Here is a 21,347-nt window from a genome sequence, read left to right as displayed (position 1 = left end):
TGAGGATGACCCTGCTCCGCAGATCAGGGTAGTTCCATCAGGCATCCACATTGTGACAGATTGACATCTCAAGCCCCCAACAGCCTACCTCCCAGACCCAAGAGAAGGCTGTGACCCAGATGGTGAAAAGGGCATGTGACAGGAGTCCACTGTCCTCGGGATCAGGGAGCAGAAATGCCCTTGTCTGTAGGAACATCTGGGAAGATCAGGCACCACTTCCCCCTTTTCCATGGGTGGCTGAGGGAAGAAAGCTGGTGTTGGTCCAGCCTGGGCTACTGGGACAGGTGGCAGATACATAGCCAGCTCTGTCAGACACACAATGGTGGGCACAACTCATTCCAGCCAAGGTAAAGTGGAAGTGACGTTAGGGTAGAGCAGGAATCCTACTCTAGTGGGTCCTGCCCACCACAACTGCTGAGCAGGCACGGCCCTAGGTCCCAGTGACCACACAGCTGAGGGATTCAAAGAGCTCAGCTTAACCTCATCAACAGCCCTGAGCTCTCTTGCACACACTAGCCCAGAGGCAGGAAAACCAGGCACAGTTGTTTTATATTTAATTTACAAAAGAGACCCCAGAACTATAAACTATCCAGGAGCAGGGAATCAGAGTCAGGCCTTCCCTGGCTTAGCTGTAGCCTCCTCCTTCACTGGCAAGATGAGGGGCTTCTCGGGGGATTTTTCTCTCCCCCTTAGAACAGGGGGGTGACAGCTGCTATGGATGCCTGTTAAGCATCCTGGGGGTTCTGCGCATGCCAAATTCATTTGTCTACCCCCAACAGGCTCCTCATGCCCAGATCCTTGTGCCAGAGGCCAGCTGGAGTGATATCCCGGGGGGAGACCCCTTTATAAGGTTCAGGTAAGGGCCATGGCTACTAAAGCCAGCAGAGCGATGAGGTGGAACCCAGCCCAGGCTCTCCTGGCACTTCCAGCTTCCCGCTTATGGTCTCTTTGGCATTGCTCGCCACCCCAGCCTAAGTAGCATTGGCAGCGAAAGTGCGTCTGCAGGTAGTTGAGGTCGGCATCGCTGAGCTTCCCCTCGGGTCGAAGCTGGGGTTCATTAGGTGTACGGCCAGGCACTAGCCGGAAGCTGCTGGCACTGAGGTGCAGGAAGGTATTGGCGTTGGGATTGCGGCGCACACAGCGTCCATGGCCATGGCATTGGGTCCAACTGCAGTACTGGGTGGCCCAGGACACATTGACTACGTAGGGAACCAGCCACTGTGTTAGGTAATTCTTGAGGTACTGGCAGGTCTCCTAGAGGAAGAGGCTAAGGTTAGCAGGTGAGCATCCGATGGTAGCTGCCTCTGCCCAAAGCCCTGATGGAAACTGTCTACACCTCTTTCTTTCGGCAGCGGTGGAGTGTTCTCTGAACCTCATCCTGGGCACACTTACTCGTGTACATATGTTACATATCATATATACAGTTCCCGAGCCTTTACAGTCCTGTCCCTAGTGAGAAGTGGGGTGGAGACAGACTGGAACCCAGCTGTGCGGATGAGGAAGGGTGGAACTCCAGCTGTTCGGGACAGCATTTCCTCTTCCTGGGAACAGGGTGGGGGTGCCCTTCTTCTCTGTTGGGTTCAGGGTCAAAGCCTCCATGCTGAGGAGGCAGCCAAGCTAGACTCATTTCATATACCCAGGTGAGGGTGGAAGCCAAAGTATAAATTCCCCACCAGGTTTGGCTGGCTGGGGGGGGTCTCCCTTACCATACTTGACGCATACACTGAGTCGCCCCAGAAAATGACACCAGCTGAGCCCAGGGCTGCACTCTCACCGATGGTAGAGATGAGGTCCATCTGTGTGGGAACGGATGATTACTGACAGCAGACAGGAAAGGAGGGACACACCTGTTCTAACCTGCTGACCATAGCGCAGGCCCTCCCCGTATGCCTCCAGGCGGGGGCTGCTCTGCTTTCTGGTTTAAGTCCATTTCCATGCCCACCTGGGACCTTTGTCTCCAAAGCCAAGAGCACACATTCTGACTCCTAACTCAGGAAGACTGGCTTTAATTCTGTGTGCTTTTCATGGATTTCCTAGAGGCTCTAGGCTAATTCTGAGCTCTGGGCCTCAGTCTTATTTACAGAATGAGGAGGATGTCGGCCTTCCACAAGATTAAAAGAAATGTGGAATATGCGGTAAACTCTAGTACTTTTGGTCCCTGATAAACCCGCGCATGCAGTGGCTCCTGGAGGAAGAAGGCAAGGCCCTGGAACACATACCTGACTCAGTCCTGTGAGTCCTCGGGTGTATGTGGGGCGTGTGAAGACGTACACTGGGAGGGCATGGTTTGCGTGGTGGGTGTGAGCCACACGAAGGGCCTCCTGAACACGGAAACTCACAAAGTTGCGGCTGTGTGTGGAGGAAGCCAGTGTCTCATCCAGGTACACAGAGGGAAAGAGAGCGGTGCTCTCCGCCCAGAGCCAGGCCAGCTGGTCGTTGCGTGCCACTTCCACATCGGGACAGCGGCCTGTGTAGCTCTCCCAGTTCTGGACATAATCATGATTATAGCAGTCAGGAAAGAGGTAGAAGCCCCAGAGGTGCTGAGGTCGGACTGCCTTGACATAGCGTAGTGTATTCAACATGAACTGCCGAGCAGCAAACTCAAACTCATACTGCGCCTGCTTTACTATTCGGTCTGGTGGCCAGTCGGGGTGTCGACTGGCCACCAGCTGGCGTGAAGACTGCCGGTACACATCCTTCTCCTGCCAGTTTCGCACCCATACAGGCCTCCATTCCTCCCAGTCAATGACTGCCAGCCCCCCAGGCTCCTGGGTGTGAATGTAGCGCTCCACAGATTCCTTCAGCATGGGCAGGTGTGCGCAGAGGCTACCGTTCTGAGGCACACCACCGTGCACAGACATCCCAGCTGCATCGAAACGTGGATACAGGCCTAGACGGTCGTAGTAGAAGGTGGTGATGTTCTGGTTGACAAACCCCTCATTAGGTGAGGCCTCCACATCGAAGGCCCTAAGGTCCAGGGGCACTTTGTGGCGCGGAGCACATTCTTGTGTGGGCACATTCCATGCGACCACAAAGGGTCGGCCAGTGAAGATGGGTGGCACTGTGGGCTTAAGTTCCAGGGCCCATGCTACCTCCAGCACCAGGGCCAGTGTGATGATGGGACCCAGTCCTGCCCGCATGCTGGGGGCTACAGGAAGTGTCACCTGCCTGGTAGCAGCTCAGGAACTGAAGGAAGTGTGGGAGAGAACAAATCAGTCTAGACAGTTCCAGAGGCGTGCACCTTAATCCCATCTACACTCCCCAAACCCACACTGTGCTCCCCACCGTGTCTGCCAAGGCCGTAAGAAGTTTGAGAGATGGATACTGAAGGGCAGGCAAGAGATCTAGGGGCTTTACCAAGCCACAGAATTTTCTGGAGCTGCCTGTGGCTGGGCAAGAATCTCTTTTAGGTCTGTCTCCCTTCTGGAAACGGGACGAATTAGGCTCCAGACTCACGGCCAGACTCAATTACATGCCTATATACCATACAGCACACGGTTTTAGAACACTCTGAACACAAGCTCCACCCTAGAGGCCCCCCAACCCCCCACTAAGAACTCTTGATTTAGAGAAGGGATAGCATTTGGACACAATGCACACAGAAGCTGGGAAGCTGTTATGAACACGGCAGAGGAACTGGTATCAGTACAACATGCTCCAAAGCAGAGGAGCGAGGCTGTCAGGATTCAGTCCCGAGCACCGACACTGTCTTTGGCTTGGAGTAGGCGTCCGGGGACAAAGGGGCAGCGGAGTTCGCACCGCGGTGCTCGCCGACCTGCCCTTCCCACCACAGCCACCGAAAATCTGTGCGAGTCCTCGCGACCGGCCTACACCCTCACCTCCCAGCACAAGGGTCCCGAGAGGAGGGTATTCCTCCAGGTCTTTGTGCGGGACCCCGCCCCCGCCCTGCACGTGGGGCCAGAGTTCACCCGGGTGGGGGTGGGGGTCCCTGGGTCATTTATGAAGGCGCCCCTAGAGACTCAGAGCCCAGCTCATAGGGAGAGAGTCACCAGGCTTGCAACGCCCGCCCTCACCTCGCACCAGGCGCCACCAGGACCCACGCCAGGGCCGCCGCCATCCTGGTACCAGCCAAGCCCGCTCCGGCCCTTCGCCCAAGCACTGCCCCAGCTCGAGCCTCTGCTGGCTCCGCCCCGAGGCCAGCGGGCCCTTTAAGAATCTAGCCTCGAAGGTGGACCTATGGCAGGATTTGCGGCCTCGCGGGGAGGGTGCGTTCGCCTTCCTTTCTTCCAATGCTGCGTTTCGAGTTCGAGGACCCCCAGACCTTCTGCAGAGGAACATAGTCATCTATGTGAGATCTAATACTTCTTGGAATCGGGATTTCCGCTAGGGTCTCAGCCGCGAGAGTCATCCAGCCTGAGATAGTACCCCCACAGTCTGTCGCCAGTGGAACAGTCCACTCTTTGCAGCCGTCCTCTTAAAGGGGTAGAATACTAGATGGGGCGGGCGGGCGCGCGCGGAGGTGGTGCTGTGTGGAGGCCTTGACTGGGGGTAGCTGCGGGTTCAGTCCCACATGCCTGACTTTGGACTCTAGCAGTGTGGGCCCTTTGTGTAATATAAGAGATTTTGACCCGAGTGAATCCGGAGCCGCCAGGGACATTAACGACCCGCCTTCTCGAATCCCAGACTCCCTACACTAGCTTGCGGTCAGAGGGAAGCCCCGCCCCTTGCCTGTCTAGGGGAGGGGGCCTAGGACGGCCTCTGAGCCCTCCTCTGGCAAAGCCGACGCAGCGGTTGTCCTGGTAACCAGGGGGTAGGTCGTCGCGTTTCTAGAGGGGTTGAAGTTCAGTCTGGCCCAAAAGGAAAAGTGGTCTACCCGCTTTCTCCGGATCCACACCAGGGCAGGCCAATCCACTGGATTCTCTTCGGTTCAGTCTCTGCGACGTGGTGGAGGTGGGATGGGGACTCCCAGTCAAGCACGAATAAAGTGCAAGTCGCAGAAGTTTCGGGTCGGAATTATGGAAAGTAGGCTGCAATGGCTCCCCAGTGCCTCTAGTCCATAATTTGAACCCTTCTGACTTGCAATCCCCTTCTGGTAGGGAGTAGGCTTAGAGCTGTTCCCTTACCTCTTAGATCTGCTCTCCATAGCACGACTCAACTTCCCGAAAGCCGTCAGCCCCTTTCCCGCCCGCACGCCTGAAAGCTAGGGAGCGCCATAGCCGCTAGCACATTTAAGCGGCCCCACCAGCTTAAAGGTCTTCTCTGGGCTCACCTGTGCGGGAGTCCGTCCGCCCAGTAGGTCGGCGGCCTCCCTTCTTCCTGAGGTGGGCTTCTCCAGCTAGGCTACTTGCACCAGCTGCTGCCCTGTGGGCAGCCTGCTGGGGATTTGATAAACCCCATTCCCTCCCACCCCCTCCCGCCTCCCACCCCTGCCCTTTCTCCTCACTTCCTGCTGCCCCTCTGGGCGGAAAGGGACAGGAACAGGGGCTGGGAGGAGAGCCCCCTGACCCTGCTTCCCTTGCTGGCTGGCTGCCCTTGGCACCCTTCCTCTGAGTAGGATCTGGGCCCAGGAGTTGTGCCAGGTGACAGGAAGGATATAGGCCTAGGGTCAGGCGCTCATCTCCTTGAGGTTTCAATCATCCTCAAATCAAATCCAGTAGTGTTAGGGGGAGGTGAGTGTCGGTATTCACGGGAGTCACACTATTTTGCTTGATTGTTTAGCTGATGGCCCCCTAGAGCAGGTGCAAAAGAAGGAAACTATCTCGTGTGAGGGGGAGACTTGGGTGGGGTGGGGGCTTCCAGTAGCTGAGTCAATTTTTTTCCACTGACAGCGGAAGTATCTTAAGTATGACAAAGGAGACAATGTGACAATGTGTTAATGCCTGTGTCTGTGTGATATGGGAGTGGGGGTGGGCAGAGGCCAGGAGGGTGTGCGGAGCATGGGGCTTCTCAGACATGAATATGTGAAGATGTGTGTCCCTGTGGGAGAGAGAGCTCACAAGAGGGACTCCTGAAGACCAGCAGGGTCCCTTCTGACCTCTCTGGAGGTGCAGGCAGATTTGCCTGCTCTCAAATCACCCTGAACCAGCCACCCCTCAGAACCCAAGTGGCTCACGAACACTAGGGAGTCCCCATGCTAATAAAAAGTTGTATGGGAGGCTGGGCGGTGGTGGCGCACGCCTTTAATCCCAGCACTCGGGAGGCAGAGGCAGGCGGATCTCTGAGTTCGAGGCCAGCCTGGTCTACAAGAGCTAGTTCCAGGTCAGGCTCTAGAAACTACAGGGAAACCCTGTCTCGAAAAACCAAAAAAAAAAAAAAAAAAAAAAAAAAAAAAAAAAAAAAGTTGTATGGGGGCTGAGTGTCCAGCCTAGGCTTTGGTCCTACACATCAGTGGAGCATCCCTGAACCCCTGTGTTGGCTTCAAAAGGAACCAAAGCTTCTAGGAAGCTCCAAGGGTGGAACTCCTGGGAAAACAAAGACCAGGCCAGACTGCCCAGGGCAGGGACACTTCCTTAGGCAGCCAGCAGGAAGGAAGTGAGCACAGCCCAGCCGGATGGAGTGGGGAAACACTGCCCTGATGCGTCTATTGTTTATAGCTTTGGGGTCAGCAAAGCAGGTCCAGAACAGGGAGTTCCCCCAGGCAGGATGGTGGCGGTGGGAGATACTGTCTGATATGGGGAGCCTTGGCCTCTAACAGGAGGCCCTGTATAGGGGCTTTAAGCCTGGCATCCTATAGGGGATGGAAGTCATTCTACAGAACTGGAAGTCTAGGCTACACAGGGTGATCCTACTCAAGACTTGACAAGTTCCAGCCCCTGAGCAACTCGAAGACCAACTGCCCTGACCCTGGGTTGATGAATTCCTCCTTCCTAAAGTTCTTGAGCTTAATAGGCCTAGCAGAGAGGCTGCTTATAGCATACCCTGAGAAATGTAGGCAGAATGTCCCCTGGCGGCAGAAAGCTGACGACGTACTAGGGACGGAGCCTAACGATAGAAGCTGCAACAGAGCTGAGCTCATCCCTCCAATTGTTACCTGGGAAGAGTCCGGTGTGTGGGCTCCAGAGCCTGGTAGGAGGCCAAGGGCATGGTGGGAAATACCTGGTTGCCGTTCAAGAACTTTGAGGGACATGGGGCTTAAGCTGTAACCTCACTTGAGATAATATGTTACTGCTGGGACCAGAACTATCCCACAGCTAAGTATGGTCACACTCACCAGTTAGGCAAGACAGCTAGGCAAATCTCCCGAAGGGTTTCAAGACCTATTTCCCGAGTCCCAAACAAGGTGAGGCAGGTGAGCAGCTCCCAGGGCTGGAGATGGTGTGTGAACACAGCCACCTGTTGGCCATGGCTGGTATTGCTACAGGCAATGTTCAGACTTACTGGCTCTTAGAGGAGGGGGCTTGCCAGCCTGGCAGAGTCCAGGGCCAGAGGCCTACCTGATCAGCTCAAGTGGTAGTCTAGAAATCGGGTCTTAAAGCCTCACTGGAAGCCACGCTCATGTGCAGGGTCTACAAATAATTTTATTGAAACTGAACAGATAACACAACAGTCTTCCTATGCTGGGGACCACCCTCCCCAAGCATTTCTCATACTCTAGATGCCCAGAGCGTCTACAATGATTTCTTTAAAAGCCATCTCTATATAATAATCCAGCTCTGCCCCAACATCATCGTAGTCTATTTACAAACCTTCACATTTGAATTACTCCTTTTATGTGTTTTTCCCTTCTTTTGATCCTTACCAAGGAGCTCCAGTATTTTCCCTTAACTGACCCTCAAGTAGTGAAGATACTATAGGAGAAGGGGTGATGGGCTCCTCACAGCTACTGGCACCAGCCCTGGCGTGCTGCTTCTTACCACTGGGTGGTGAACAGCCCCTCCCCGACAGTTGGGGATGGGTGGGACTGTGGTGCAAAGACAAGGGAGATTAGACAGCATACGTGGTGTGGGGCGAGTCCCCACAGGCACAGGCATTCACAGCCTGTCCTGACCCCGGCCTGCACCCTCCCAACTGGGGGGAGGGCACCTGGGAGAAATCAAGAGAGATCAGTCCAGCCCTGGGTGAAAGGAGCCTCCCACACTAGTCCCCATTCTTACTTAACGGCCAGCAAACTGTCCATCTTGGAGCAGGAACGAGTGGCAGGGAGGCAGGAAGAACGAGGCTAGCACTATCCCCAGTCTCTGTCTGTGTCACAGGAGGAATCGAGGTAGCAAACGGCTGAATGCTTTGACTAGGGGGAAGGGAAGTGAGGGGAAGGTCGCTCCCACGTGGGTCCAGCCCCCACAGCCCAGGGGCCGGAAGAAGGCAGACTCTGTAAAGTGCTGGGCCCTAGGCAAGCTTGGAAGAAAGCAGGTCAGGCGAGGAACTAGGAACCAGGCATTCCTGACCAGCATGTGTCCTGCCAGGCTTCTTCAAGAAGCGGCTGGGGGAGATGGGCTGGTAATTCTGCCATTATCCCTCACAAGCCACTAACCACTTACTGTTCAGACATAAACCAATACCAGTTAACACTGAGGGACTGTCCCTTTTACAACTGAAGGTTCTGGGCCAATGGAGATTAGTTTATTCAGGGTTGTGGCACCAGCCTGGACTCCTGAATGGAAGCTACACCTTGAGCCTGGGAGTTTCTTGCTGGGGCAGTGGGTGCTTGTGTCTGCCATGCCACAGGCTCACACTTCATAGAGGATCACGGGGAAATCCACGTGGATTCGGGGGGGATCCAGCTTCACGATGCCCTGCCGTGGAAACAGGTGAGTGAAGATGAGCTCAGAGCCTGTGCTAGGAGCCTTCCTGATATTCCCAGCAGCTCCCCCAGTAAGTTCCAGCTATATCTCTGTTGACATACCCGATGTAGGTTACGACCACTGCCCAGCCCCTCACCTGAGGAATCAGATTCTTATGTACCCGCCTCAGCTTGGCTCGCTTCTGCCCATTCTTGGTGACGATTGTCTCCTCATAGAACTCATGAGCCAGATCCCCATCTTCATCATAGAACATGGAGCTGTGTAGAGAAGGGAACAGGCTGGGTTGGAGCCTCGCACCTGGTCATGGCAATTGCCCCAAACCACAGGGAAGTGTGCTGAACCCCAGATGAAGAGACACAATCTTAACCTTGGTGGAAGAATAGTAGGCATGAAGAACTCTTTGCTTGGAGTCATTAGAAGGACACAGAAAGTGCATCAATGCCACTGATAATGTCACACCAACAGAGGTCACAACAGAGCACACTGTCTCATCAGCTGTCTGATCCACAAGGGTAAACTAGCCAGCGGCAGGCCCTTCACCTAGAGCTTATAAAGTGGGTGGGAACTGGCCTGGGCACACTAATCTCACTTCTAAAGACACTGCTAGGTCAGGGCAAAGACCAAGACCGCAGATGTCTGAGCCAGGAAGGATGCACTCCCACTCATTCCCAAGTGGTTGGTACAGCCCCATCAACACTGCTGGTTGGGTCTTTCTAGTGTTTACTGGCAAATTCCCATCCCAGGGAGTGTCAGTCCCTAGGAGCCCTCGAGGTCCACACCTTTTTGTGTGAGTCCCTGGGGAAAAAGATGGTTAGTGCTCCAGGTCTAGAGAACCCAACTGGGCGAGGGCCTCTTTTTGGGTGGCCTCACCTTCAGCACTGAGGCCTAGCAGATTTACAGACACTACTCTCAGAGGTCCACCTTCACTGTGGGGAGGGCAAGACACCTAAGCAGAAGATCATTTTCCGTTAGATTCGTCTAAGGCATGGAAGAATAGGAGGTACATAAATGCCTTTAATTTGCAGGTTGAGTTGATGAAACGAAGATCTTAAGACTCTCGGACACCCCTTTGCGGGATTATGGGGGAGCTTTTACCCAAGGGACAAGACTCAGCCAACTCTTCTCTAAAAAAAAAATCCTTCTGGGCAGACAGGAGCTGAATGCCACTTGGTTTTCCCCACCCCTTGCTCTGATGGGTATCCAAAACATGACAGTTATCCTGATTCAAACGTGGGGGGGGGCGTTCCTCGTTCCCGGATTTCCTCCCCAAGGCAGATACCCATGCCCTTACCCACGGCGCGTGAATACGAAGGGGGGCACCGCTCGGGCTCGAGACCGCACCAAAGATTGCTCAGCGCCTGCCGCCTCAGGGCCGCCGCCCCCCGTAGCGGAGGCAAAGGGCCAGAGGCCCCGGGCTTTGGAGCCGCTGGCGCCCATGTCAGCGCCGTCGGCGCATGGCGGACCCAGCGGCCGCTCCGCTCTCACAGTACGGCGAGCGCGACCATGCCCTGCCCCAGCCTCGGCTCGCAGGTGCCGCCGCCGCCGCCGCCTTCCGCAGGCTCTGCTGTCTCCACGGAAACCTCACTTCCGCTTCCGCACGCTGCCTCCTCTGAGTGGCTCAAGATCTCGTCAGTCTGTAAACTAGAACCAATGGCCACCCTCAGAGACCGAACAACCCAGGATGCGCTGCCTTCCAGGTCCCAGAAGGCAATGAGTCCCTAGGGTCAGCTCCCTCCCTGAAAAGCGGAGGTAATGTGTTGTTATGGACTTTAAGGTCGGGTTGGGTATGACTGTTCCAAAGTCCCTGCCGCCCGACACCGGAGCCCTGCGGCAATACTCAACTAGGTCACTTCTCCAACCCCCGAAGAGACCTTAGGCCTGCCTCAGGCTACGATATTTAGCTTGTTTTCACAACTTTTTTTCAGTCGTCACCTTTGCACGTAAAGAAATTAAGGAACTTGCTTAATGTCTTGTATTTTCTTTTATTGAGACAGTGTCTCACTATGTAGCCTCAGCTGGCCTGGAACTTATGTGTAACAGGCTCGCCTAAGTCATGTCCACCTGCTTCTGCCTAAGGGCTGGGATTAAAGGAGGGAGCAATTATGCAGGGGAGCCAAATATCTTCAAAAACTTTGTGAACAAATTTCTTATATTCAATTCTTATATTCAAATATAGTCATTCACCAGATAAGCCTTTAGGAGACCAAGACTTGTCCCCAAATGTACCCTGTGAATGTGTCCATACCCACAAGTGGTTATTTGATGAAGGGGTGATTGCCCTGAGGTGGTGTGTGAGAAAATGGTTTCCCTGTGCTCTGACTGTAGCTTATTCTTGTCTCCACCATGATGTAGTCCTCAGAGTGTTGAAAGACACCCAAATCCAGAGGCTTACATCTCCTCAACATATTGGTCCCACTGCGACCTTGGAAAGATGCACTCTATGTGCCAATCACTGTTGGCAGTCATTCTCATTAGGTGCTTCCTGACTGGGGGGCCCACATCCATAGAGTCCAAAACCAGAAAAGTTCTTGAATCTTTATTCAGCCAATTCTCTCAGGCATCAGGCCCTGATGATGACTGTCACACCCCCATCCCTTTCCCCACAGGAGGCATTCAGTTGAGGCCACAAAGCATTGCATACATTCATACACTTCCATCAAAAGTATCTGAGGGAGATTCTGGCTTTGGCAAACAAGAAGTGGGTCTGGTCCAGCAGCATCGTCCTTGGAGGATGCACTGAGGCATAGGAGTTATACTTGCCAGCCCTCCTTGACCTCGGGGTTATGTGTCTAAGTCATAAGGCACTGGAAGAGGGAAACACAGACTCCATCTCAATGTCTGTACTATTCTGAGCAGTTATTCTTGGCTCTGAGTTATATTCTTGGCTCTGATTGGGCTATCCTGAGACTTATTCACGACCCCAAACAATCTTTCACCATAGACTCGGGCCCCCATCCCTGCAAATATAACCTCGTTGTGTTTGTAGAGTCTCTAAGATTCTCAAGCTGAGACCCTGATCAAAGACTGGAGCAGCTACCCAGAGTAGGACCCAGTATACAATGGGCAGAGGGCTGCAAGCCACGCCCCGCTGTATCCACTGGTAGAGGGCCGGCTGCGTCACTGTTCTCTGGGCTCACCCCCTTTAGCAGAGGAGGGCTTCCACGCACACTCATTCTGCAGGCCCCACGGGCCCTGTCACACTCACACGGCACGATCTTCGCATTGCCTATTTTCCTCCTGCTACCCAAGGAAACAAAAGGTCACCCCAAAGGGCAAGCATGCAAGGCTTCCTGGATCTTCTGGCGGCAACGAGAATACTTCTGCAGAATCTGTCGAAGGTGTTCCTCTTCTTCCCGCTGCAGGATACGTAGGAAATTGTGCAGCTCTGGCATGCTGAAGGCATCCCACTGCAAAGGGGCAGAGGAGAAAGATACTGACTGGGCTATGGCAGGAAATGGCTAAGTTGCAAACCCTTCTCAAAAACTAGTGCCTCACGGTCACACACCTTAGAACTGGGCTTTGGGATAGTACCACTTCCCTTTTCTTCCCCAACCTTACCTGTTTTGGTTTTGTTGTTATTGTTTTTAATTATTTTATATGTACGAGTGTTTTGTCTGCGTATGTATGTATGTGCATCATGTGTGTATGCCTGATGCCACATGGAAGTCAGAAGAAGGCATCAGATCTCTGGGGACTGGAGTACAGATGGTTGTGAACTGTCATCATCTGGGTGCTGGGAATCAAACCCAGGTCCTCTGTAGGAGCAACACGTGCTCTTAACCACTAAGCCAAATCTTCAGCCCCCTATTTTGTTGTTTTTTGAGTCACAGTCTTGCTGCATATCAAAGGCGGGCCCTGACATGCTATGTAGCTCAGGTTAGTCTCAAAGCTGTGATCCTCCTGTCTTTGTTTCCTGAATGCCATGATTATAAGTCTGGATCACAATGCTAGGTTAAATAGTCTGTGCTAGAATCCTCATGAGCAGTCTGCACAAAAGACAGATCCTACACAACAGTCACCTCATAGAGAGACAGCAAATCAGGATGTTCCCAAATAGCTGTTATTGCGTGGGCCCCTTCCAATACAAACCCAGGGTCTCATAAATGTAAACAAACTACATTTTCTTTACTCCAAAGCTACATTCCCAGGCAGCCTGCTCACCCCCTGCTTCTTTTCTCTTCTTCTGCTGCTGGGTTAAAACTATTATATTATATATATGCATACTAAGCATATAATCTTAACCACTGGGCCACACACTAACCCCTAGGTAAAAAGTCTTTTCTTTTGCATTACTAGGAATTAAATTGTGCTGGCTAGTTTTAGGTCAATTTGACACAAACTAGAGTTACCTGAAAGGAGGAAACCTTGAGAAAAAGCCTTCATAATATCCAACTGTAAGGCATTTTCTTTTCTTTTTTTTTTTTTTTGTTTGTTTGTTTGTTTTTCGAGACAGGGTTTCTCTTTTCTCTGAAGCTTTAGAGCCTGTCCTGGAGCTAGCTCTCCAGGCTGGTCTCGAACTCACAGAGATCCGCCTGCCTCTGCCTCCTGTGCTGGGATTAAAGGCGTGCGCCACCACCGCCCGGCTTAAGGCATTTTCTTAATTAGTGATTAATTGACAGGGCAGGGTTCAGCCCATTGTGGCTGGTGCCATCCCTGGGCTGGTGATTATGGGTTCTATAAGAAAGCAGGGGGGCTGGAGAGATGGCTCAGAGGTTAAGAGCATTGCCTGCTCTTCCAAAGGTCCTGAGTTCAATTCCCAGCAACCACATGGTGGCTCACAACCATCTGTAATGGGGTCTGGTGCCCTCTTCTGGCCTGCAAGCATACACACAGACAGAATATTGTATACAGAATAAATAAATAAAAAAAAAAAAAAAAAAAAAAGAAAGCAGGCTGAGGAAATCATGAAGAGCAAGCCAGTAAGCAGCACTACCTCAATGGCCTCTGCATCAATTCTTGGCTTTAGGTTCTTGCCCTATTTGAGTTCCTGCCCTGACTTCCTTCAATGATAGGATTATGATGTAGAAGTGTAAGCCAAATAAATCTTTTCCTTCCCAACTTGCTTTTGGTCATGGTGTTTGAGGACAGCAACAGAAACCCTAAGATATGAACCAAGGGCATCCAACATGTTAAGCATCTTACCATTGAACTATATATAGCCCCAAGTCTTTTTACTTTTTGAGATAGTATCTCAATAAGTTAACCCAGACAGGTCTTTAAGTTACTCTGTAGCCCAGGATGGCTTTGAACTTGTGAGCCTTCTGCTTCAGCATTCCAAGTAGTTGAGATTACAGGCTGGTAGTAGTAGGCCTTATTGGAAGAGTGGTTTTTTTGTTGTTCATACACATAAAAATTGTTTTATGTGTATAAGTGTTTTACCTGTAGGCACATATGTGCACTGCGTGCATGGTCTATGTGGATGCTAAGAACCTAACATAGATCCTCTGCATGATCAAAAAGTGCTTTTAATTACTGATCCACTTTCCAGCCCCATTGTTTTAATTCTGTGTATGTCTGGGTGTGTATAGGGTTATGTGCACATAAGTACAGGTACCCTCTGAAGCCAGAGGGGGAAGTCAAATCCTTTGGAGCTGGAGTTGTAGGTGAAAGTGGGCCACCTAACATGGGTGCTTCAAACAGAACAGGAGTCCTCTGGAAAAGCAGCAAGCACTCTTAACTGCTGAGCCATCTCTCAGCCACACCTGTGTAGCTCTGAACTTGTTCTTGGCTCACCATGAGTCAATCAAATCCCACACCAGGAAACAAAGAATCAGAACAGTTCTTCTAGCTTGTTTTTGTGGCTCAGACTGACCCCAAACTCCTAGCAATCCTCCTGTCTCAGCCTCCCTAGTACCTCGATTACAAACATGAACCACCAGATTCAGCTTCTTCCTAAGGATCTAGACCTTGGCTCCAGTGTCCTTGAAGCCTATACTTTCATTCCAGGGCCTGTATATTCTTGGAGACATTGTGCAGGGTTTGTTCTGTAGCTCCAGTTTCTCCTGAAACCCTCACTATAGCTACAACCTACTAGCTTTGTCTGGTGATAAGGAAATAAGACGATGTACTCACATTCACCTCCCCAGAATCATTCTCTTTCAGGACAAAGCTCAGGGTCTTCTCACTAGGCCCTGCAAGAAGTCGTAGCTTCAAGGGCTGCTCATCATCTGATAGTTTCCGGAAGTACACTGGAGATCAGGCAGAGCAAAAAGGATAAAGAATTATAAACAGGCTCAGATGCCCCAGCCTCTGAATAAAGAGGCATGTGATACACACCCCTTCCACAGGAAGAGCTGGGATAGGAAACCTACCCTGGCCATGACGCTCGGTTCGTTCAAAGAGTGCGAACTTGCGAGGATCATCCACTACCATGAATTTTCGCAGCAAGGCCTCAATGACCTCACGTGCCCGTGTTCGTGACAGAACATGCAAGTGCTTAATAGCATCCTTAGGCAAGTAAAAGGAGGTGCGGCGCTTCACAGCTGTGCTCCGCCCGGTGCCCCGCCGGGCGTCCTGTAAAGAAGGTGGTTTCTTGCTGGAAGGCACTGAGACAGGACGTGCCAGTTTCAGCTGAACCTTGATGAAGCCTGTGTAGGAGCCATCCTTGTTCTAAAAAAGAGAAAAAGAAAAGCCACACCATGACAGAGTTCTAGTGGAGAAGGAAGAGGACAGGGTTGAGTTCACCTGGGGCGAGGCCAGGTATGCACAGGTCACTGCTTGAGTCAACCAAGAATACTTTGGCTATGACTATGGCCATCTGGCACAAAACTGGGTTCTGTTCCGCCCCACACTCCTCACCTGAGCAGCCAACTCACCAGGCTCATGAAGAGGTTGCTGTTGATCTGGCTATTGTAATCCTTGATCTTCTTCTCAGTCTCAGCCTGGGAAAGATCAGGTGTCTCTCGCTGTGCAGGCTCATCCTACAAAACAGGTCAGAATGGATACAGGGCCCTTGAAAAGTGCAAGGCTTTTTTGGAGGTGAAGAAAAAAAAACAGCCAAAACATTCCTTGGATATTGATTTTTGTCCTGTCACCAAATCCATACACCCTGACCCCATCACTGCTCCATTTTGCATGCTATAGATGGAGCCGGCAAAGAAAGGTAGGATCATTTGGCTTCCTACTATCTGGGATGGGAATCACCTCAGCACTGACTGTGTGTGGTCCCTAACAACATTACAGAAACAAAGACAAATAAAGTTGCATGGCAAAGGGCCAGGAAAACATGAAGGACTATTAGGGAGAATTGTTGTTTAAAGTAAAAACACTTCTTGGGGAGTACTTGCCTAGTATAAGAGAGACCCTTCAATCCCTAGTATTACCCCCACCCCCACCCAAATAAAATTAAAACCACATCTCAACTGCATAGCTGGTCCCAGAACACTAGCTGGGTCAGAGTTTGTTCTGGAGAAGGCAGCCCACTCTTCCACTTTGCACCAGCACAGAACATGAGCCACCACAGGGCAGGAAGCAGGGGAGCTGATAAACATCAGTAGTCAGGAGGGGAAATGTGATCTCCATTGGGTTAACATGCCTTAGGAGATTTCTTGGGCACATCCCATGTAGGGAAGGAATCACTGCGACTACCATTTACCCTTGACTCAGGCTGCACAAAAGGCAGCTTCAGGCCAGGCTCCAATCCTGCGAGAGGTGTACAGGCAACTTTCCCTTAGTGGCTGTCCTACCAGTGCCAAGCAGGTAGGCTGTTCTTCCCTTGCTGTCTGGAAACCTAGCCTGAAGACTAGCTCTTTAGGGACTGGGTTTTAGCTAGAAAGGTGGAGTGTGGGTTACGGCAGTTAGGACTTGAATTAATTTTCCTCCCAAACTCACTTGGCCTCACTGCCTCAGTCTAACTTCCTGTTGACATCAGAGAGGTCCTGGGGAATGCGACTGGAACAAACACAGCTAGGATGGCTACTGACCAATGCCTTATCCCAGGAGTTCTCACAAGGTGTCAGCCAGGGATGAACCCACAGCCTCACACACGCTGGGCCACAGTTCACAATCACTGAACTCTAGCCCCAGCCCTCATGATTTTACTTTAATTCTCAGCTTCCATCTATCCATCTACCCACCATCTATTGGTTCATTAATGGTGCTGCGGATGGAAGTCAGGCCACCATGCAAGGTAAGTACTCTCCAAACTGAGCTTGCTATACACTTCAGCTGCTTTTAAACAATTATTTTCTTTATATACCTTTCAACTGGCTAGCACCTTGTGTTTTTTTTTTCCCCCACCTTTCCATAATAGAAGATGACTCAGGCTGAGAGACATGTGAACCTCAGGGGTCCACACTGAATCTTGAATCTACAGTCTGGACTAAGGTTTTTGGGGTGTCAAGTAGCAGCCCATCTTTAAGAAATTTGTATTGCCGGGCAGTGGTGACTCACACCTTTAATCCCAGCACTCGGGAGGCAGAGACAGGCGGATCTCTGTGAGTTCCAGGGCAGCCTGGTCTACAAGAGCTAGTTCCAGGACAGGCTCCAAAGCTACAGAGAAACACTGACTCGGAAAAAAAGAAAGAAAATAAAGAAAAATTTGTATCAACTCTCTCCTACAACACCACAGACATTTTTTTGGGGGGGGGGGCTCGGATAAGGAATTGTACTTCGCTGCTGCTAAGTTTACTAACCTTCACTTTACTAAGTCTCCACCTCACTCTCCTGATGCCCCAGTCTCTGCGCTCTTCTGAGGTATTATGGCTCAAGAAGAAGTTATCTGAGCTTGGTGGTCACAACCACGATATTCCCAGAAAGTCTCTGATAATTTGGCACATGTAGGAGACTCTAGGAACGTTCAGCTGCCCTAGTACCACACTTTAAATCTTAAGTAGAAACCCTTCTTGGGGCATTTTATAGTTTTCCTGCTCCCTACGGGAATAGGAATGCTCCTAATACTTAAGGTCCAAAGCAAGGGCCCTCTTACTAGACTCCCCAAACCCCCACCAAAGTTTCACCCGGGAAGGAAGATCGGAAAATCGTCTACATTCCAGCAGCTGGTGTCAGAGTTGGCCCAGCAATGGCTGCGAACTCTTCTGGCTGATCCAAGACTGCAAGTGGAAGGGACAGAGTCACCTCCGAAACAAACTTCTCACTTCCCGGCGGACTCCTCCTCCACTTCCTTATTTCCCCCAGGGAGGGAGTGGGAGCGCCCAAATGCGAAATCAAGACGCCGGTTTGGGCTGAGGCTGACTTTAATCATGGGTGAATACGCCCGCCTCTGGTCCACCCAAGCTTCAGAGCTGCTTCCCCTGGCTCAACCGGTCTGTGACCGCAAACCAGGGAAGCCTGGGGACTCAGTACCGGCGCGCTGGAATCGAGCTTCTTTCCACCCGGAGCAGAGAGAGCACAATACACATTTCCCGGCCGGTTTTCGGCTGGACCCGCCAGGAGGCTCCCTATCAACTAACTCCCTAGGCCGCAATTTAGCGGGGACGGGCGGAATTGGAGCGATCGCCCCTCGCCCGCCGCCAGCCGGCGACAGCCCCCACCCGGCTTCCAACCTGGTCCCGGCGCGGCCTGCGGACCAGAGAGGTCCGCGCCGTGAAGTACTGCTCGAGCTCCGAGTCCGAGTCCTCCTGGCTGCAGTAGCCACTGCTCGTCGTGCTGCTCCAGGTCATTTCGAAGGAAGGCGTCTCGGCCTCGCTCATCGCCCTGCCCGCCCGATCCACTGCGTGGGGAGCTTCCAACCACCGCCCCGGGCGCGTGCGTGCGTGTGAGCGAGTCAGTACGCGCTTGCGCTGAGGCCTGCGCCGCGCGGCGACCGTTAGGACTGCAAACGTAGACGACTAAAAATCTAGTGTTGGAGTCGTTGGTGGGTTGGGGGGTTGGGACGAAGGGCGGGGGAACGCCGAGGGGCGGGGACACCACGCTACTACTCGAGGAGTGACCTCATCGCAGAGGCATCTCAACTCGGCTCCGCCTCTCGAGCCCCACGTCCCCCGGGGAGGCGGCAGGGCGTGTGCGCATGCACACCGACGTTGCCCCCAGGGCCGGAAGCGGGGTGTGAAAAGTGCTGCGCGCGTGCATCGTGCCCGGGCGCGCCTTCGCGGCTCCTGGTTTGCGGGCCGTAGTTTTTGCGTGGGGTGGGCTCCTGACAAACCCACAAGCAGAACTAGCCTCTCTGATGCCGGGAAATCGGTAATTGGGATGTTCGCTGTGTACGGGGCCGGGACTAAGCCCCGGGGCCCCTCCCGGCCCACACACTCCCCCGACCCCGAGCTCACCACGTTCGTGTCCCTTTCCAATGCGGGGTCCCAGCCCAGGTCTCGGGGCCCGCAGCAGTCCAGGCAGACGAGCGCACGACAACGGTAATGGCAGGTGAACTTGCAGTCTGCAGAAAGGGCTGGCCGTGAGGCGGAGGAACTCGGCGAAGTGACCCACTGACAGGGGGCCTCCGCCCCACAGATTTGGGCTTGACTGGCCTTTTCTCAAACTCGGTTACCGCCCGCCCACGCAACACAGATTCTAGAGTCGTCTGTCCGAAGCACCTCTGGAAACCGGCTGGAAGGCCTCAGGCTGTTAGAGATCTCACCCTGCTAACACTGCCGAGCTACCACTTCACTTTGCCATTAACTTGAAAACAAAAGCGCTTAATTTACGACTTCCTCTGTTTGCCATCTACCTCTTCATTTGTTTACACAAGCCTATTTTGCTTCTTGAGAAAGGGTCTCCCGTAGTTTAGGTTAGCCTCAAATAGTAACCTTGAACTCAGTGATCCTCCTGCCTCCACCAACTGCTCCAGTGCCAGCATTAACAGATATGTGCCAATGCCCAATGCAAATCTAATCTTTGGCCTTCTGTCCACATTCCCGGGATTGCTATATCCTTAAGGTTGGTTGCTTACTCCCTTTGGCTCCCAGGACAACACTCACTAGCCAGGTTTCCTTTTCCGCAGCTCCTTGCTAGCCCCTTCCTCAGCTCTGTCTCAACTCCCAGGTCTAAGAGTTGATGTCCAGGTTTCTCACCTGGGCACTGTCCCAACTCTGTCTACAACTCACCTGTTCCAGACCCAGGGTGGCACTGATTTACCCCGTTAGAACAAATCCTACACGTAGTGCCTTCACTTTAACATCTAATGAAGATTTCAAATGCACATGGCCAAAATTTCCCCTTTTTTTCACTTCAAGCCACCCCAGGTTTCTAAATCGGCAAAAGTTACCACCAGTTGTCTGAAGCAAAACCCTACACTTGTCTGATTTGCTTATCAACCTCTTGTCAAACACCCAAGTGGTCCCGTTTCTCATCTCCAGAGCGACTTTATTTCTCTTTGAGAATATTGTAATACCATAGCCCTTGCTGTGTCACAAACCGTTGTATCTAGCTGGATTTGTGACATACTCACGCAGTGAATGAGATGAGCTCTAGGCACGCACAGGCCTACAGTTCCATCCTGAAGTTCCTACCTTTATGGCTCAAAGCACTGACAACTCCAGCTACCCATCAGAGTGTGGGAAGCAGAGGCAGGTGGATCTCTGTCACACCCTGATCTGAATAGAGAGTTCCAGGTCAGGCAGGGCTGCATAGTGAGACCCTATTTCAAAACAACAACAACCAACAAAACAACAAAACCACTCAATGCCTAAGGTCCACTTTCAACAATGGACCCAACAAGTCTGGGAGGTCTAGACACAAAGAAATGGGAGGGCATAAAGTGTCCTGGGCCAGTCGAACTTCTGTTTGCTGGCAATCTCCAGAAGGACTACTGTGTGTGTGTGTGTGTGTGTGCTTGTATTCCACGTTTTAGCATCTGGATCCCTGACTCGAAACAAACCTTGACTAAAGACTCAACAAAATTCCTCCTTACAAGGAGCTCAACCAAGGTTCTAACTTTTTTCTGCCCCCTATCATATGTGGGTGGTCACCCAAGAATCTGGAGGGGAACACAGTGAGCCAATCATTGGGAAGAGGCGGACCTCGGAATGCAGGCTCAGGGCACAGTAGGCACAAAGGCTTTTCAAGAGCCCAGGCGCTTTAAAGACGATCTTGAAACCAGCACCTTCTGTGCGCCAGCCACGGACGAAGTGTGACAAGTGATACATCATTTTCTTAAACACGCTCCCTAATGGGGCAAGGTAATGGAACCTGGTCTGCAGGATCATCACTGCTGACCCCCTCCGCTGCGACTTGACCCGCAGCCATGGTGCTGCCTTTGACCTCCCGTTCGGTGATCGCAGGCTGCGTGGGGCCGCTACTCACGCGCGCACTGTAGGCCCTTGCGCACGACGCCCCAGATGAAGTCTCCACAGAGGTCGCACCACGTGTGCGTGGCGGGACCCGCAGGCTGGAAGCGGTGGCCGCGACCCGGGACGTGCTGCTGTGACGGATTGCGAGCTGTGCACGGCGCGATGCGCAGAGCGTTGGCACGCTCCAGCCGGGTACGGCCAGGGCCGATGCGTCCAGACGGTGCCAGTTCCCGTAGTTCAATGAGTTCTGGCTCCGCCGACATGGCCCGGTCAGACCGGGGATCCAGAAGGACTGAGCGCTAGCGGGCGAGGCCGCAGGGCGGGCCGCCACTTCGGCACCGCCCCCAGGATCAAGGCAGGGCGGCGGGAAAGAGCGGCGGGGAACGCAATGGAAACCGAGGCGAGCTGACAGTGTGGACTTGTGGGCGGGGCACGGCATAGGGGTGGACACTTTCAAAGA

General features: G+C 52.6%; 3 protein-coding genes across 5 annotated transcripts; all 3 read right to left on the bottom strand.

The window, feature by feature from the left end:
* Positions 1 to 537: 537 nt before the first annotated feature.
* Hyal2 (hyaluronidase 2) lies at positions 538 to 5,349 on the bottom strand. 2 transcript variants are annotated; one of them, XM_038322626.2, is made up of 5 exons: positions 5,231 to 5,333; positions 4,035 to 4,285; positions 2,220 to 3,186; positions 1,707 to 1,796; positions 538 to 1,254 (listed from the first exon to the last, which is right to left on the bottom strand). In XM_038322626.2, the coding sequence occupies exons 3-5, from the start codon at positions 3,138 to 3,140 to the stop codon at positions 853 to 855; spliced, it is 1,413 nt and encodes a 470-aa protein (XP_038178554.1). In that variant the 5' UTR covers positions 3,141 to 3,186; positions 4,035 to 4,285; positions 5,231 to 5,333; the 3' UTR covers positions 538 to 852. The 2 variants fall into 2 exon arrangements, with proteins under 2 accessions (XP_038178554.1, XP_038178555.1); XM_038322627.2 differs by lacking the exon at positions 4,035 to 4,285 and having other exon boundaries at positions 5,231 to 5,349.
* Positions 5,350 to 7,458: 2,109 nt separating this feature from the next.
* Positions 7,459 to 10,277, bottom strand: Tusc2 (tumor suppressor 2, mitochondrial calcium regulator). Its single transcript, XM_038323228.1, has 3 exons — positions 9,994 to 10,277; positions 8,839 to 8,959; positions 7,459 to 8,693 (listed from the first exon to the last, which is right to left on the bottom strand). The coding sequence occupies exons 1-3, from the start codon at positions 10,137 to 10,139 to the stop codon at positions 8,628 to 8,630; spliced, it is 333 nt and encodes a 110-aa protein (XP_038179156.1). The 5' UTR covers positions 10,140 to 10,277; the 3' UTR covers positions 7,459 to 8,627.
* Positions 10,278 to 11,584: 1,307 nt separating this feature from the next.
* Rassf1 (Ras association domain family member 1) lies at positions 11,585 to 21,208 on the bottom strand. Of its 2 annotated transcripts, XM_038323745.1 has the most exons (6): positions 20,901 to 21,208; positions 18,929 to 19,035; positions 15,518 to 15,622; positions 15,014 to 15,311; positions 14,775 to 14,890; positions 11,585 to 12,109 (listed from the first exon to the last, which is right to left on the bottom strand). In XM_038323745.1, the coding sequence occupies exons 1-6, from the start codon at positions 21,148 to 21,150 to the stop codon at positions 11,963 to 11,965; spliced, it is 1,023 nt and encodes a 340-aa protein (XP_038179673.1). In that variant the 5' UTR covers positions 21,151 to 21,208; the 3' UTR covers positions 11,585 to 11,962. The 2 variants fall into 2 exon arrangements, with proteins under 2 accessions (XP_038179673.1, XP_038179674.1); XM_038323746.1 differs by lacking the exons at positions 18,929 to 19,035; positions 20,901 to 21,208 and adding an exon at positions 18,206 to 18,908.
* Between the last annotated feature and the right edge of the window lie 139 nt (positions 21,209 to 21,347).

The sequence above is a fragment of the Arvicola amphibius genome, chromosome 3 (genome assembly GCF_903992535.2).
Source record: "Arvicola amphibius chromosome 3, mArvAmp1.2, whole genome shotgun sequence".
In the NCBI taxonomy this organism is placed as follows: Eukaryota; Metazoa; Chordata; class Mammalia; order Rodentia; family Cricetidae; genus Arvicola; species Arvicola amphibius.
The sequence above is the reverse complement of the archived record's forward strand: the minus strand, read 5'-3'. Positions and strand labels throughout refer to the sequence as shown.